Below are 16,870 nucleotides of genomic sequence, written 5' to 3'. Positions count from 1 at the left end.
CAAAGTACTGTACCGATGTCTAATTTAACATTACAAGTTTTCTTTAGAAGCTTAAAGAATACACATAGTCTTTCTTACCACATGTATCAGTACACGTTTTAAGTACATAGTAATCTTTATGGCATTTGTTGAAGGATGTGTCACTTTATTCTGAAGGCCAACCCCAGTTTAGCATTTCCTCGAGTTTTACATAAACAGTGACGTCAAAGTCCAGGCAAGCGCAGATGATAAATGGTCCACCTTTGCTTTTGTAATCTTCACTTTTGAGTTTAAGTGACACAACCTTGTACACCAAACATTTTATTAGCATAATATTCAAGTAGACAAAACAGTTTCAGGTAACGGAATATTTCGGTAGGGTGAAAGAAAGCCCTTTTTTATATATATACTCAAGTGAACAACAGTCATGTAGCAGATGGACACTGCCAGAATGCAGTTAAGTGCCCCCCTCCCACTCTTGTTAAGGAATTCTGCATTTCTCTCTGTGACTTCAGAGCACAAATTAGTCAAATGTCACCAAGGAAGGAAACCAACACGCTTCAGGACTGTGGCAAAATCCTCCACCAGAAAAAAAAAACTTTTTATAGTTTACACCCCGAAATGGAACGCCGCGTCCTTTCTAAAATCAGCAGCTTTCATTTTGTAAGGCTTTAAATGTACCTTTGACGTTAGTACGCGCGCACTGCAAAACTACACATTCACACATTTGTGCACAGGTTCTCAATTCCATAATTAAATAATGCAAAAAAAAAAAAAAAAAAAGTACAAACAAAACCGCTTCTATTTCAGTTGGAGGGAAAAAGCATCAAATCTAAGATAGAAACAAAAAAAAAGTGGAATCATGATTGAACGAACGTGAGTGTATTTACAAAACAGAGGTGGGTTTTGAAAGGATCACATTATTCCTAGTGGACAATACTGCTGCACCCTGAGCAATACACACACACACACACACACACACACAGGTTCGTCCCACACATCCAGAGTTGTGATCAAGTTTTGTTGTTTATGGGCGTGGCCTCCTATGTGACTTTCAAGGACGTCAGGATGATCATCGCGATCGGCATCATCCCTTCTCGCTTTTTGACTACAACCATATCTCAGAGAAGGGGGGGGGGGGGTGTCAAAGTCTAATGTGACGTCCCAACTGCCTTTTTTGGGGGGCGGGGTTTCTGTGCCGGCGCTACGATTGGTTGTACGAGTTGCTTTGGTTGCCGTTGGAGCTCTGATCGTTCTCGCTGGGAACAACAACAAATAAAAAACGGCCATTTTTTCCCCCACAGTTTTTTTGTCTTGTCAGCCATTTTGTGACGACTGAACGTACCTGTTGGGAGGCGGTTTGGGTTTGGGCATCTTGTTGAGCACAGCGGCGATCTCCTTGCGATCATCGAAGTTCTTCCACTGGTCGTACAGCTTGAGGATGACGCGGATGATCTCCAGGATCTGAACACAGGAAAACATTGAAATCCTAAAAGGAGAATGACGGATGATGAATGTCCCACTTGCAAGTATCTGAAATGTGTGCTTTACCGCAGGGCATTAAAAAAAAAGTTTGTTACATGATACTATATATATATATATATATATATATATATATATAGTATAAAATTAAAACAAATTGAGGAAAAAAAGATTTAAAAAAAAAAAGTCAAAGTTATAATTTATTTTTGGGTGGTTGAATGTTAGCATACAAAAGAGAAAAAAGAACAAATGTATGATACATGGCAAATGTTGAATGTCACACGAAAAAAAATCCATAAAAAAAAAAAGAAGTAAAAATTGTGAGAGAAATAAGGTTGAATTCCAAGATTTGTTTTTTTCATATTTCATTTCTATCATATTTCTTTTGAAGAAATTAACACTATTTTCCTTTATAATGTTTCAAGATACATTTATTTAATTTTTGAAAGGTTTTTTATTAACTGGTGTGGTCACTTTGTCATTAAAAAAAAATCGGATACCTTAAAACCTATTTTAGCATAGAAAAGAAAGAAACAAGAAAAATGACAAAATGTCATACAAATTTTTTTCCCATTAATTTTTTTTTAAGGGGGGCCAGGCGGTAAAAATTGTGAAAAAAAAAGTTGAATTCCCAGATTTGTTTTCACATTTCATTTCTCACATTTATTTTTGAAGAAGTTAAAAATAAAAAAAATATTTTGTTTCAAGATATCACATTTATTAAATTTTTAAAATGTATTTTATCTTCACATTTTTTAATTAACTGGTGTGGTCAATTAAAACAATTCTAATACTTAAAAACTTGTGGGGAGAAATGTGTATTATTAAAAAAATTCATTTAAAAATTTTAAAAAAGCAGTGTGAATTCTTGTAACATGAACATTTATCAAACACAAACCTTTTCAATTTTTAATTATTATTTTTTTAAAGCTATAACACCATTTGTTTTGTATTTTTTGAATATAAATATATATAATTAACTGACAAAAAAAAGTTAAGATAAATAAGAACGTGACAAAATAAGACACTATTTTTAGTTTGATATAAACATATATAAGATCGAAGCGATTTTGAAAATAAAAAATGAACCGGCTCACTTATGGACTAAACGAAGAGCAGTTATGTCATCCGTGTGTCTCGGACGTTCTGTTCTTTGGTTCGACCACATTGTTGAATTATTAATGCCCAATCTATAATATATGGATCCCCCTTTTTCGGTATGGGACAATATTTCCCCCCGTGCACGTGCGAGTCAAACCTTGTCCATGTCCACGAAGAGCTCTGCAAACCACTGCCTGGCGTCCTTTTGCTGCACCACGCAAGCCACATGCAGACACGCTTTGATGGAGGCAAACAACAAGCAATGTCAATACGACTGACTTGGAGGTGGGGGGGGGGGGATGTTCACTGGTCGTACGCACCCAGGGCGATCATGAAGGGAGGGTAGAGCAGACACAGGTCGGTCCTGTAGGTGTCATTTACGATGCGCCTGGGGAGAGACAAAAGTGGAGAACGATGCTACAAATCGCTGCAAAAAATGGGACGATCGGCATTAAAAAAAAAAAAAAAGGAGGAGGAGGAGGAGCCAGACCAGGCCAGCGGCAGCAGCATGTCCTCCTGGCCCATGTCCTGCACGTACTGCAGAAGTGGTCTGTAGGGGTGGTACACGATCAGGCAGCAGTCCTGAAACGCAAAACGCAGCAGCTACTAACCCTTCCATGCAAACATGATATACATTTTTGCCTGCGTCAACTGTTTTAAACTAGGGGTGTTGAAATTAGTGCATTCATTTGGAGTTAATTTTAAGTTACTTTAACGCCACAATTTTTTTATTTCACAAATTACTTAATGTTAAAGATTAAATAGCTCTTATTATGAAAAGAAAAATGCACAGCTGTCACCGTCTTACAAATGCGCTTATGCCATCTAGTGGCAGAAAAATGACCTCAACATAAATCAATATCACTTTTTTTTTACAGTATAGTACATCTTTTTAATTTTAACTAAATTTTATGAATTATGAAATGACTGTATCAATGACTAAAAGATGCAGCCATATTTCTATTAGTTTAACATTTGACTTTTTTTATCGTACATTCATTACTTTAACGCCACAATTTTTTTATTTCACAAATTACTTAATGTTAAAGATCAAATAGCTCTTATTATGAAAAGAAAAATGCACAGCTGTCACCGTCTTACAAATGCACTTATGCCATCTAGTGGCAGAAAAATGACCTCAACATAAATCAATATCACTTTTTTTTTGTTTACAGTATAGTACATCTTTTTAATTTTAACTAAATTTTATGAATTATGAAATGACTGTATCAATGACTAAAAGATGCAGCCATATTTTTATTAGTTTAACATTTGACTTTTTTTATCGTACATCCATTACTTTAACGCCACAATTTTTTTATTTCACAAATTACTTAATGTTAAAGATTAAATAGCTCTTATTATGAAAAGAAAAATGCACAGCTGTCACCGTCTTACAAATGCAATTATGCCGTCTAGTGGCAGAAAAATGACTTCAACATAAATCAATATCACTTTTTTTTACAGTATAGTACATCTTTTTAATTTTAACTAAATTTTATGAATTATGAAGTGCCTGTATCAATGACTAAAAGATGCAGCCATATTTCTATTAGTTTAACATTTGACTTTTTTTTTATCGTAAATTCAGAACAGATATAAAATGTTCGATTTATTGTGAGCTATCTATTGAAGTCATGATTTTAACCCTATTTTATACCTCAATATTAATAAATATAAATGACACACTGTTGGTCAAAACAAAGCTACAATACCGGAAATATGATTCGATTTGTCATCATATTGTCTAATAGCACTCACAAAAACATGCAACTCACCATCAACTCGAGCAGGTAGAACTCGCACTCTAATATCTGCAAAGACAACACAATTAAGTCAACAAATGACGAAATACTAAATGAAGCGGCTATTTGCTGTGTAAGCGCGAGATACGACGTGACCCACGAACCGCTCATCTTTTTCATTTTTCAAGTACTTATTTAAACCTTCTCTAAACTAACTGAGTGGCGGTTGTCGCTGACACCATCGTTATGATGGCGTCTGCGTACTGTCGACATCCAGGAGTCTTAGCAACCTGCTCCCGTCCCTCTCGTCACCACACAAACACTGGCGCTATAAATAAAGCTTTACATGTCACAGATCCCACACGCGGCCTTTCACAGGCGTGGTGTGCATGACTTACGTGACTCATCCTGTACGGGAACTCCTTTGGGAAGGCGTATGAGAATCTTGTTTTCACTAGTTTAAAGAGAGGGAGTGGGGGGGGGGGGGCAATTAGTGCATTAAATGCCAACGGTTAGACGATTAATTTGTGTTGACTTACACACAGATGTGGCTGCAGAGATCAACCTCGTGTTGGAAACCACTCCAAATTCCTACCGATGAGAAGAAAGTCATAAGATGACGGAAAAAAATAAATAATCTGATTTTAGAAGTTACAAATTTACCAGGAATAGTCATATTATATATAGATTTATTTTATAAAGTAACTTCCAAAAAAAACATTATCAGGAAAAATGTACCCACTTACCAGAATTAACGCAAAAATATTTTAAGAATAAAGGGGTTATATTAGATGAATAAAGTTCAAATTTTATAACAAAATGAGATATTACTAAGAACGAGAATAGCTTTGTGTTAATTGAATGAAGTTAAAGATGTAATCGTACAGAAAGGCGTTGCACACACAAATTACAAACAATTAAAAACAGCTCAGTGGGCCTAGTGGTAGAGTGTCCGCCCTGAGACTGGGAGGTCGTGGGTTCAATCCCTGGCCGGCTAAAAACAAAAGACTCTAAAAATTGGACCAATTTGCTTGACACTCAGCATTAAGGGTTGGAATTGGGGGGGGTTAGATGGCCAAAAGATTCCCGAGTGCGGCTGCTGCTGCTGCTGCTGCTCACCGCTCCCCTCAGGGGATGGGTCAAATGCGGAGAATGAATTTCGCCCCACTTAGGTGGGTGTGAAAATCAGTGAATCTTAATCTTAAATAGTAATTCTGAATAATGGTTGTCATGAGGAAAGTGAACTTTTACTAGTAATATAATATATATATTTTTTTATATATATAATTTGTGAGAATGAGAATTTTATTAGGATTAATGTATATAAAAAAAGTCTGAATTTTTATGAGAACAAAATTATGATACAAAAAAGTAAAAAAAAAAAAATAAATAAATAATAATAATAATAATAAGGAAAAAATACAATATAAACAATTATAAAAAATACAATAGTTTTCTTTGTACCAACTTTTTTTTTCCTTTAAGTGAGGACTTAACAGTATTTTGTTTCCATACCTCCACTTTGGAAGCTAAGAAAACACAGGTCGGAGCCATGAGAACTGGGTCGATACTTTTCAGTGAATATCTGCCGAGAGGCAAAAAAAACAAAAAAAAAACGTTAGCTTGAAACCACACAAATTCTGTGCCATAGCGCCAACGTCGCATTTGATCATCAAATATTTCAGACATTCTGATTATCGCGCCCGGAGCTTACCTTGCATAGAAGCGTTTGAAGTAGACCGTAGCGGTGGCGATAACCTGTTGCCTCAGTTTCAAGTGTTCTCCCAAAGCCTGAATGACTAACAAGAACACAACAGTTGAATGTTACAGTCAATCAAGCACAAAATTAGCAACACAAAATAAATCGATGAAAATTTTTATAATTTAAATACATTTTCATTAAAAAGCTAAATATGTCCAAATTAACTCTAGAAATATTTTTTATGTAACTTAAAAGATATTTCAAATTAATATGATAAATGTGTCTAAATTAATTATATATATATATATATATATATATATATATATATATATATATATAAATTAAATATTTCAAAATATTGCATTTTAAAATATTTTTTAACTAATACAATAATTGTCTAAAAACTTCTAAACAACTTGAAAGAGATCGCAAATTAATATGAAAAATATTTCAAATAAAAATAATAACTGATTTATTTATTTATTTTTACTCACATATTTCAAATTCAAGATAAATTTTAACAAAGATTTCAAGTTCAAAAAAATATTTGAAATTCATTTTGAGAAATATTTGTAACTAACTGAAAAAAATCTAGTTAGGTTTCAAACCTATTTGAAATGAATTTAAATAATATTTTGAATTCAGTTTGCTTTTGAGCATGGAATGGATTGTTGTTTGCGCTGTTGAGTTTGTGGCGTATGACAGAATGTAAACACCGTTGGCAAAGAAGATCTGCAGCTTCCAGTATTCCTCCTCAGAAAGGAACTTGAGGTCCTTCTGTCGTTCCTTCATGAGGTCCTGCTTGTCCAGCACCCACTGCAGACTTGGCCAAGACAAAATTGAGCATTTCAGCCACGTCGCACGATGTTTTCCCAATTTTTCACTCCCTCCTTTACTCCATCATCACTAAAGAGCAATTTTCATATTGCAAACTACATCGTTCACTTATCTACCAATTGAAAACTGGTTTTGGAACACTGCATGGCGTGCATGAAATTACATATACAGGATTCACATCAGCTAGTGGTCTCAGTGATGTTTGGACTTAGAGAGGATAATGTGGTTGCACAAGTGTGCACACCCTCTTATAGCTGGGAATACGGCTGTGTTCAGAATTAACCAAACACATACATTGACACATCACCAGCTTCATTTTCATTTCAACTGAAATAGATAACATTATCAAGTATCAGTACTTGAGTACTCAGTCTGGAAAAAGGGATTTCAGTGCATCCCTTGTCACTCCAGTTGCTAAGGAGTGATTCCTAACACCGTCATGCTCATGAGCACAAAATATGTCAATTAAGCGTACAATGTTGACATAACCACCGGTAGCCTTTTTTTTTCTTCCATAGCTGTTACCAAGCACAACCGATTGTTCCAAACAAAATAACATTCAGGGTAAAAAAGTGACGTTGACTTTCAAAGCGAAAATAGTCGCATCTGGAGTCAGATAATCGCATTTTGTCTCCAAGGAAGAGTTCGAGAGTGGCGGCTAGCTTCCGCGCGGCTAATGCTAGGCCCCGAGAAATAGACGACAGCTACGGCGATAAAAACATTTCGTGTCCGCCTCGTTGCTTCAAACTTACTAGTGAGAACTTTGCCAGAAGTTTCCAGCCATTGCGGACAAGACGATGCAGAAGAGAACACTTTAAATTTGCGTTAATTTACTGCAAAAGAGTGGACGCCGGAAACACTGGAGTAACGCAAAACACATTCCGGGAGGAACGTGTGAGGTAAGGTAACCAAAGGTTCCGCTTGTCACTTTTAGTTTCTAAAGACAAAAAAAAAAAACATTTTTGAAATTGTTTTGTTAAATAATCTAAGAATGGGGTCTGCTAGTTTAAGTTGACTGTAGAGTTACTATTATTATTGTTTTTGTATGTATATATTATGTTATTATTTAATTGAATATTACTATTGTTTTTAAACGATTAAGATTAAGATTGATTAAGACCTGCAGCAGAATCAACATTATGAGCTCCAGTCCAGACAGGATGTCTTCCTACCGTCGTCAGTTTGATCGCGCCCTCATGGATGTGCCGGCTGTCCACCAACTTCAGCTGTACAGCACATCCACAACAGGTCAGGAGAGGCAACACCGGTCTGCAAGCCTCACCCGGAGAGGGCGGAAGGGCTTATCTGAAAGGTCTCACCAAATCAGGTTGCTCACTTTTGAAGAAAATTCTTCAATCTATTTTGGTGTGTCTTTTGAGCAGTGCCAGTGCGGGTGCCCTGTGCTACGGCTCGTCCACAGGCCTCGCACCAAAGCTGGATTTAGATGTTGCTTCGGTACAGAACCAAGCTTTCTTGATGACCCGGACTGGCGAGAGGCAGGAGATGATGGCCCTCAATGACCGTTTGGCAGCATACATCGAAAAGGTCGGCATTGTGTAACTTTTTTTTTTTTTTGTGGTGTATGTAAAAATTATTTTTTTTGTTGCTGTGTGTAGGTTCGTACACTAGAGTCCAAAAACAACATGCTGGAGGCTGAAATCGAGTCCCTGAAGGGCCAACATGTCCGCCCGTCGGGCCTCAGGCAGCTGTACGAATGCCAGCTGAGGGACCTCAACCGGGCCTCGGATCAGATCAGAGCTCAGAGGGTGAGCAAGACCAACAACAATCTAATACATACCTTTTGAATACACACGCTCATTTATTTGCCTGCTCTCTGTAGGACTCGTCTTTGGCTGCCAAGGAGGCCATGTTGGCCCAGCTGGACCTGTTGAAGACCAAATATGAAGAGACGGTGGAAGCTCGGAAAAGGGCAGAGAGCGAGATCGACAATCTACGCCCGGTAACAGAGTGATTTTAATGTATTTGTTTTTAAAATGAAGAAATAATCTATAGCTGCAGCATCTTCATATGGTCCCATTTTTTTTTTTAGATTTTTATTTGATCTGCCACTTGTTGCCAGGCAGAATTTGTGTTGCGTTTACTGTATAACAGGAGGTGGATAAAGCGACTTCAGCACGTCTCAGCCTGGAGAAACAGCTGGACAACCTGGAGATGGAACTCACGTTCCTGCAGAGGGTTCACAAAGAGGTCACGACATGAGTCCAAGTCATTTTCTAACAAAGTTCAGCTTTGTTGACATTTTTGTGGATGTCGTTAAAAAAGAAATCGAGGAGCTGTTGCAAAAGATCTACTCGGCCACCTCCAAGATCGACCCGTCTTTCGACGTCCCGGACCTGTCGTCGGCTCTCGGGCAGATCCAAGCTCAGTACGCCTGCATTGCGGCCAAAAACCTGCAGGTGGGGCTGTTCATAGCGGTACAGCCGGTCTCCTTCTGTACTAAAAATTGAAGTCCTGCAGGAAATGGACACTTGGTACAAAGCAAAGTTTGAGGACCTGAGCCACGCATCCGCCACACGCGTCCACGGCGTCCGAGGTTTGAGGGAGGAGTTGGGTAGTTACAAGAAGGACGTGAGTATTCCGTATGGTCGATTTGCTTCAAAAAACGAAACCATCCCACATAAATCATATGAAACAGTTTACAATCCATATTTATCAGGTCATTATAAATCCTTTTTCAAAGTAATGCTTAAATGTGTGTTTGTATTTTGCTAGTCAAAATTGTCTGTAGTTGGGTTTTGCTCTGACCAACCAGAAGACAGAAAAAGTCTGACGTCATCGAGGAAGGGCAGATTAGATTGACATGGCAACATGGAGAATGAAATTTGATTGGACCAAAAAAATAATAATTAAGATGAACTGGAAGTAGGAATAAATTAATGCAATTTCATGAAAGAAAAATAAACATTTAGGTTACAATTCTAAGTCAGTGCTTCTAAAAGCTGCCCACGATTGATACGTTTTTTTTTGTTGTTGTGAAGATTCTCAACAAGGAACAAGAGCTGGATGCATTGAAGAGCGGAAACGCACATTTGGAGATTCTGATCCGAGATTCTTTGGAGAAATACAAAAAGAGAGAAGATGAGCTGCAGGCATGTACAATAGCTGGATTCTGCCATTTGCCACTAAAAATAATTTTTAAAAATATGGTTGTTTTTTTTTACATGGCAGGAACGCATTGAAGCCCTCAAACTGGACCTGAACGTGATCAAGAAGAAGATTGCGTTGCATCTCCGCGAATATCAGGATTTACTCAACATCAAGATGGCACTTGAGATTGAGATTACCACATACAGGTTAGGGGGGGGGGAAATCCCATTTAGCTGCGACCCAATACTTTTGTCCATGTACACGAGTAAACAGGCATTTACTGCCCTCCCTTTTAATCCACCAGGAAACTGATTGAGGGTGAAGACCACCGTCTGAGTACGGTTGTTCACAGCCTGACCTTGGCCGTCTACTCCGAGAGCGACTCTGAAAAAAACCCCACCACGGAGGCTGAGACAATTGAGGAAGAGGCCGACGTGAAGGTTGAGATGGATGACAACATTCAGGAGGCGCGTGTGAAAGGTGAGCTGGATGAAACGGTTCCGTTAGAGGAAGAGGTTAAAAATCAAGAGGAAGAAAAAGTTGAGGTTGGCGACGACTGGGAAGCAGCGAGTGTCGGTGAGGATTTTGCAGAGGACCCGTCGTTTCCCGACAATCAGACGGAAGAAATAAACCACGGGGACGAGAACTCAGAGATGTCTGAGAGCAAGACGCTCCTGAGCAGGTAGACAATATGTCTCACTCTCAACAAATGCCTTCTAAATCTAACACCAGAGAAAAAATACTTTTGCCAAATTTGGATGTTTTTTTTTTAATGAACATTTCCTCCTCTGCTCGTAGAAGCGTCACGTCTGAGAGCGCCGCACAAGAGCGCAGCGTCAACCTTCCTGGACTGGCTGAGGAACAATTAATGAACTAATTTAACCTCACATAAAAAGGGACGTGAAGTTCAATTACAAAAATCAATTTGTCAGCCTCAAGCCTAATACTTTCCTCTGTGTGTGTGAGAGAGATTTTGTTTTTAACAATAAACAGCAAGCAAGCATTCAAAAGTTTATACTGTGTTGATTCAATCACAAAACGTGCAATTTGCCTTTTTTTTTTATTTTTAAATATGATTTATTTGGGCAGCAAAGTCCAACCAGGAAGTCAGATTGCTCAAACTGCCTGGTGAAAATTGGTCTGGTCACAACAACAAAAAACACTTCACACTTCATGATTTGATTGTAAACAACAGTATCTAGTATAACTAATACAGTATTAGGAGTTCAAAGAAATGAGGAAAAGCAAACGGAGAATAAAAAGCATGAAGAAGAGAGCTACTAGCTCGCTAGTATTTGCTAGCTCAGTGAAGTCCGGACGGATTCATTTACGACACATCGCAAACACTTCCCTTCATGCCAAAAGTGCGTGTGAATTATTTTGCGACAAGCGTTCTTGTTCCTGATCAGTTTTGTATAACGACGTGCAGCACACAGCAAGAAAGACCAAATATTTTGTTTGTAGATCTGAATTAGGGCGGAGATTATATTCCCCCGCGCCCCAACCTAGGATGGATGCCCGGGGGCCCTGCCCCGTCGGCCCCGCCCTCTGCACGCCCCTGTGCTGGAGATACATACAGTATTATGTTCAGTAGTGTTTAAAAATTGACAATTTTTTGTGTTAAATTGTTCAGACGTTTTCAGAAAAGGGATGCCGTGGGTGCCAGCCGATTTAAGCATTTTGACTGATCTTTCAAGGTCCACAGAAAATTATGTGTTTGGACTATGGAAACACACATACTGCCAAATGAAAGATTGGACTCTCATCTTTCATCAGAAAAAAATAAGTTTGTTTCTACCTTATTCCGTTTTTCAGTAATCAACAATAGAAAATGGTTAGTTTCACCTCTGTTTTGAAAAAACGTCTTTTAACGTCTTTGGCACTCCTCCATAGGATTTTACTAAACGTTATTTAACGTTTTTGGCAGTCAAAGAGTTAAAAAAAAAAATCAAAAAGTATTAATTTTATCAATAGTTTTCTAATTAGTATGCTTATGATTATTTTATTTTTTTTTTAATAAGAATAAAATTAAGTTATTTCGCTGTCTGCTATTATTCTGTTGTGCTTTACCAGTTTTAAAGTTTTTGTCGGTTGCAGGCACAACTTTTCAAGTGTCAAATTTCAGTCGCCTTCACCCCAAAGCGAGTTTGTGTTGTTCTAGTGCAAAGGTTTTGGTTCCTCTCCCGCCCCGCCAGCGAGGCGATACACCGCAAGGCTCACTTCATGTGCCAACGAGTCGGCACTCTCCTGGGAAAAAAAAAAAAAGTAAAATAATATAAAATAGAATAAAATAAAAAACACCCGCAGAGTGTAAGCGACGAGTTGAATCCGTCCTCACCTGAGTGTCGGCCTCAGCGTAAACCCGGACCACGTCCTCGGTGCCGGACGGCCTCACGAAGGAGCGAGCGCGTCCGTACTTGGCCACCGAGGCGTCGATGGCGTCCTGCAGGCCCGCCGGGCTCACCGCGCGTCTCTCGGCGTCGGCCGTCTCGATCACCCGGCGGTCCGACACCTGCCGCACACGCGCGCACAAAAGGCCGCTTGACATTTACTATGATGTGGTGGACAAAAAGGACAAAAGTAACGGGTCGTTTGCGCCTTGCCTTGACTTTCAGCTGGCGGTTGGGCAGGTCGGTGTAGATGGCGTCCCATTGCTGCACCGACATTCCCTTCAAGGCTAATATGGCCTCGATCAGCAGCATGTCAGAAATGGCGTCACCGACTGTCTAGATGAGGAAAAGCACACAACGCAGTTAGCTTCAAACAACTATGCTGGTCAATTTTTATTATCTTAGTACCTGGTTAATGACGTTGATGGTGTGCTGCAGTAAAATGGCCGCCCTCTTCCTGCTGTCGTCTGCGTTGACGTCCTCCGCCAGTTGCCGGATCTTCTCCTCGGCTGCACGGCTGAACAGTACCTGAACACACGCCGCTGAATGTGTGTGCGTGACGACTACAGATGATCATTTCGCCCACTTTTATTCCTTGGCTTTTAGTTCAACATTAATTGTGTGGTCCTTGGGGTCTTTTTGTGTTTTTTTTAATTTATTTTCTTCTTATTATTTTTTAAGTTATTTTAATGTATTTTTTTAAAATTTATTTTAATTATTGTATTTCTTTAAATTTTTAAACGCTTGTTTATAAAATGTGCTATAGAAATAAAATGGATTAGATTGGATAATTCTGATTACATTACAGATACTTAATCTGATTACTTATTGATACTCATTGGGGAGATGATTAAAATGTTTGCTTTAATATTTAATTTGCTTTAGTATCTTCAACTTTGGACAAGTGATGCCATTTTAGCACATTTTCAACACTGCTTTAATACCTTAGTAGTGCTACTGTTTTGGTTATCAAAAGGGGGAAACTTGTGATAAATCGAGTTGTAATTCATCAAGGTCGCTTACCGTCCCGTGGCCGTTAGCCTCAAAGTAAACGCTGGTGTCAAATTCCTGCGCCGCGTGATGGAGGTGCTTCACTCCCGTCTTTGTGCACCTCACAATCACCTGAACACGGAAAACGCCCGTTAGTGTTCCCTTTTTTTGTGAACGTCGTTAACACGTGCGCTCACTTTCATGGTGTCCTCCAGGTAGCGCGTGGAGCTGCCGTTAGCATACGCGGTTTGCACCACGGCTATCTTCAAATTTAGGCCGGCCTGAAAAAAAAACATACACCCGTTCCTTTGCAGCGGTTCCCAACCCCCGGATTGTAAAAAAAAAAAATCATCAGGGATTGCATCCCCGCCATCTTCATTCATACCTGCGTGTGCAGCTCTTTGAGGAAGGTGCTGATGAGCGTCGCAATCTTGTCTCCGTCCAGCAGGTGGAAACGGCCGTCAGAGTCGCTGTAGTAATAAACGATGCGGTCGGCGTCGCCGTCAAATGAGCAGCAGCGCTCGCCAGTTTGGACCTCAACGCCTACAACAGAAACCCGAAGAAAAATAATTAGAATACAATTTTATTAAATATATTACAGGTTATATTATTGTCGTTGTATTGTTATGAAAACCGGATGTAATAGGGGGAGAAAAAACAAGGAATAAAAAAAATAATACAAAAAAAATCTAGAAAAATGTACTGGCATCCGATTTTTTTTTTTTTTTGAAATTGTATGATAATATATTTCAATATTACGGCCATCAAAACAGTTCAACAAAATAAATTACAACTATTTTTAAAAATACTAAATATTTTGTATTATTAAAGAAAAGTAAATTAAAATATTTTATTAAAAAAAAAAACGACATAATTAACCTGATAGAATATAAAATAATACAGAATAATTAAACAAGATGAAAAATAGTCAATCAAAATAAATTAGAAAATATATAAAATGTAAAGACTTGATAACAATTAAAACAGAATATATAAACGCTAAAAAAAATACATTACAAAAAATAAAATGTACATTTATATAATTAAATTAAACATGACATAAAATAAACTAAAAAAATATAATACATGAAAAATAAAAGTAAAAATAATTTAATGTAAAAATTAAATTAAACATTTCAAAAATAAAGATAGATACACTAAAAATCAGGAATAAGAAAAAATAATCTAAACTAAAAAAATACTGTATAAAATAAAAAAACTGTGTAAAAATTAACATAACAGTATTAATGCTAATAATACTCCTATTTGACACATTCCCTGACAACGTCAATCAAAACTCAACATCCAAAATCCCAAAGGCTCCAAATCCCACCTGTAGGCGGCTTTTGCTGCACTTTGACAAAGTCGGCGCCGCACTGGTGGTTGAGTTTCCCGTGGCCTTCATTGAAGAGTGAAATCTGCAGCTCCCTCTTGAGGTGACGCTCCATCTCGCGCAGCTTCAGCGCGCCGATGCCGTTGGCGCCGTCCACGGCCAGGTGCTTCTGGTCGTCCGTACGGTTGGGGGTCTACACACAAGACGCATACACAGGGACGGGATTAACTAAGCGCCTGAGTATTTATTTGTTTGATGACTTTTTACTTGAAGCGCCTACAAACAACCCAACGTGAGTGCCTTACATTTTTGGTGAGCTCGATGAACGCCTGGCAGAGTTTCCTGTAATATCCTTCCAGCGTGGCCTCGCCGTAGCGTCCCTGCGTGTTGTGACAGCAAACCATGTAGTGGAGCTGCGGGGTGGTCACCAAGCCGTAATCTTATTGGACAAGACGCACGCGAGGACGTTATGATTTCAAACTTAAGATATACACTGGACTGTATTGGGGGGGGGGGGGTGTTGACCTTTGCTGCGTCCTCCCAATGAGGCGACGCCATCCAGTATTGCTTGTGACAGGCTGCCGCTGCTGCTCCTGCATACATTATTGTGATATTTATTTTATTGACAGTTCATGTTTGCTGTCAAACAAAGAGAATTGATATTGATAGGTTACCATTTAGGTAACAAATATATGAACATGAATACTGTAGAAACACATAGGCATATATTTATAGCAAATTGAAAATTTTTAGGCTTTGCATACGTAAAAAAAGAAAATAAATAGATTTTTTTTTTTTAAATCTGAGCAATTTAATCAATTTAAAAAAAATCTGGAAATAACACTGCTTAGAATATTTAAATGTTGATAAAAACAACAAAAAAATGCTTATATTAACAACCAAGATTATTAGCGATTCCACTGCACCTGGTGTCTTTGCCCACAAACACAAAGGCTCCCTGGTTCTTGTCGATGTCTTCTTTCTCCACGATGTCCTCCAGCACCGAAAGCAACTCCTGCTGCTCCGCGTTGGCCAGCAGGGTGGCGTGGCCCTCCCAGGCAAGCGTCACCATCTCACCCATGGGGTCGATCAGCTTCACCCCGTTGTCCTCCTGCGAAACAAACACGAAGTTGACACAGAGGGAAGGTGTCGACTTTAAACGGGGTGGATTCGTGGAGCACCTCAGGGTTGTGGGAGGCAGTGACCATGACTCCGATGACGGATTTGGTTTGCTTGGATCGCAGCGTGGCCAGCAGGCCCATGCGGAACATGACGTGATCCAGAAGACCGGCGTTGGTCCTGAAACCAGCGGTGCCGTACTGCAAGACCAAGCCTGGGGGTTTGGGGTGCACCGCAGACAGTTTTGACACTTCCTCGAAGCAGGCCATCACTGAAACCAACAAAAGCATCAGTCAGCAGTTTGTTTGTGACTGTGTCTGTTTCTGAAATACTTTTGACAGCACAAGCATACGCCACTGCAGTATGTTATAAAATAAGAGGTGTGCTAACTTTTAACAGATAATAACATGGTTAGGGTTAAAATATGCTTTAATGTCTCCACTGACATAACCAAAAAAACTGTCCAGCGTACAAGAAAGGCAAAGTTCAAACTCCATAAACTACTTTACATGGCATGATACGCCCAACTTACTTACTTTCCCTTTATGATAGAGATTCCCTACTTTAATTCGTTCAGTGCCAAACGCCTAACTGATGCTAAAACAAAGCTTAAGAGCCTACAAATTAACATCAACGCCGGACTGATTTCTACCGGACTTACTTTTGTTGTCGGGAACCTTCTCGTGTCCAGCAGCGACCCACTTCCTGTGTTTGATTTGCCTTTGGCGACGTGGCTCGACTTCCGGGTACGTCATGACGCTGGGCGCGGCTTTTGGCGTCTGCGTTTAACTATAAAAAATGATGAGCACACACGCATAAAACAATTCATTTTAAATCATCTCAATGGATTTGCTAAGGCAAGAAAAAATGGGAAAAGCTAATAATTACAGGACTTTTTTTTTTAAGGCGGAATCTAGAGTTTTCCGAGGTACGTCATGTAACATCTTGCCGTAAACACATACGTATACTATAGTGAATTTCAAAAAAAAAAAGACCCTGGGAATAAAACACCTTGGTGAGAGAATAAGGTACAAAATAAATCACCGTCGTTTTCGACCCACAGTAGTAGCGGGTGTGAACGGGA

The 16,870-nt window shown here is 38.9% G+C and overlaps 3 protein-coding genes across 6 annotated transcripts; 1 reads left to right on the top strand and 2 right to left on the bottom strand.

Annotated features, from left to right (window-relative positions):
• Nucleotides 1–284: 284 nt before the first annotated feature.
• Nucleotides 285–7,745, bottom strand: ccnc (cyclin C). Of its 2 annotated transcripts, XM_077553650.1 has the most exons (12): nucleotides 7,599–7,745; nucleotides 6,726–6,832; nucleotides 6,022–6,106; nucleotides 5,823–5,892; nucleotides 4,847–4,898; nucleotides 4,706–4,761; nucleotides 4,341–4,376; nucleotides 3,053–3,144; nucleotides 2,883–2,950; nucleotides 2,720–2,799; nucleotides 1,325–1,443; nucleotides 285–1,238 (listed from the first exon to the last, which is right to left on the bottom strand). In XM_077553650.1, the coding sequence occupies exons 1-12, from the start codon at nucleotides 7,628–7,630 to the stop codon at nucleotides 1,184–1,186; spliced, it is 852 nt and encodes a 283-aa protein (XP_077409776.1). In that variant the 5' UTR covers nucleotides 7,631–7,745; the 3' UTR covers nucleotides 285–1,183. The 2 variants fall into 2 exon arrangements, with proteins under 2 accessions (XP_077409776.1, XP_077409777.1); XM_077553651.1 differs by lacking the exon at nucleotides 6,726–6,832 and having other exon boundaries at nucleotides 7,599–7,741.
• Nucleotides 7,704–10,967, top strand: ngs (notochord granular surface). Its single transcript, XM_077553662.1, has 12 exons — nucleotides 7,704–7,745; nucleotides 7,949–8,173; nucleotides 8,226–8,391; nucleotides 8,463–8,612; nucleotides 8,687–8,806; nucleotides 8,959–9,055; nucleotides 9,130–9,263; nucleotides 9,325–9,435; nucleotides 9,846–9,956; nucleotides 10,036–10,160; nucleotides 10,259–10,636; nucleotides 10,753–10,967. The coding sequence occupies exons 2-12, from the start codon at nucleotides 7,986–7,988 to the stop codon at nucleotides 10,829–10,831; spliced, it is 1,659 nt and encodes a 552-aa protein (XP_077409788.1). The 5' UTR covers nucleotides 7,704–7,745; nucleotides 7,949–7,985; the 3' UTR covers nucleotides 10,832–10,967.
• On the bottom strand, nucleotides 10,940–16,850 carry pgm3 (phosphoglucomutase 3). 3 transcript variants are annotated; one of them, XM_077553645.1, is made up of 14 exons: nucleotides 16,831–16,848; nucleotides 16,448–16,575; nucleotides 15,849–16,057; nucleotides 15,594–15,778; nucleotides 15,193–15,260; nucleotides 14,973–15,106; nucleotides 14,668–14,860; nucleotides 13,720–13,877; nucleotides 13,532–13,615; nucleotides 13,368–13,466; nucleotides 12,753–12,872; nucleotides 12,558–12,680; nucleotides 12,293–12,466; nucleotides 10,940–12,201 (listed from the first exon to the last, which is right to left on the bottom strand). In XM_077553645.1, the coding sequence occupies exons 2-14, from the start codon at nucleotides 16,539–16,541 to the stop codon at nucleotides 12,112–12,114; spliced, it is 1,731 nt and encodes a 576-aa protein (XP_077409771.1). In that variant the 5' UTR covers nucleotides 16,542–16,575; nucleotides 16,831–16,848; the 3' UTR covers nucleotides 10,940–12,111. The 3 variants fall into 3 exon arrangements, with proteins under 3 accessions (XP_077409771.1, XP_077409770.1, XP_077409772.1); XM_077553644.1 differs by having other exon boundaries at nucleotides 16,448–16,850; XM_077553646.1 differs by lacking the exon at nucleotides 16,831–16,848 and having other exon boundaries at nucleotides 16,323–16,458.
• Between the last annotated feature and the right edge of the window lie 20 nt (nucleotides 16,851–16,870).

The sequence above is a fragment of the Vanacampus margaritifer genome, chromosome 19, assembly GCF_051991255.1.
Source record: "Vanacampus margaritifer isolate UIUO_Vmar chromosome 19, RoL_Vmar_1.0, whole genome shotgun sequence".
NCBI lineage: Eukaryota > Metazoa > Chordata > Actinopteri > Syngnathiformes > Syngnathidae > Vanacampus > Vanacampus margaritifer.
The sequence above is the reverse complement of the archived record's forward strand: the minus strand, read 5'-3'. Positions and strand labels throughout refer to the sequence as shown.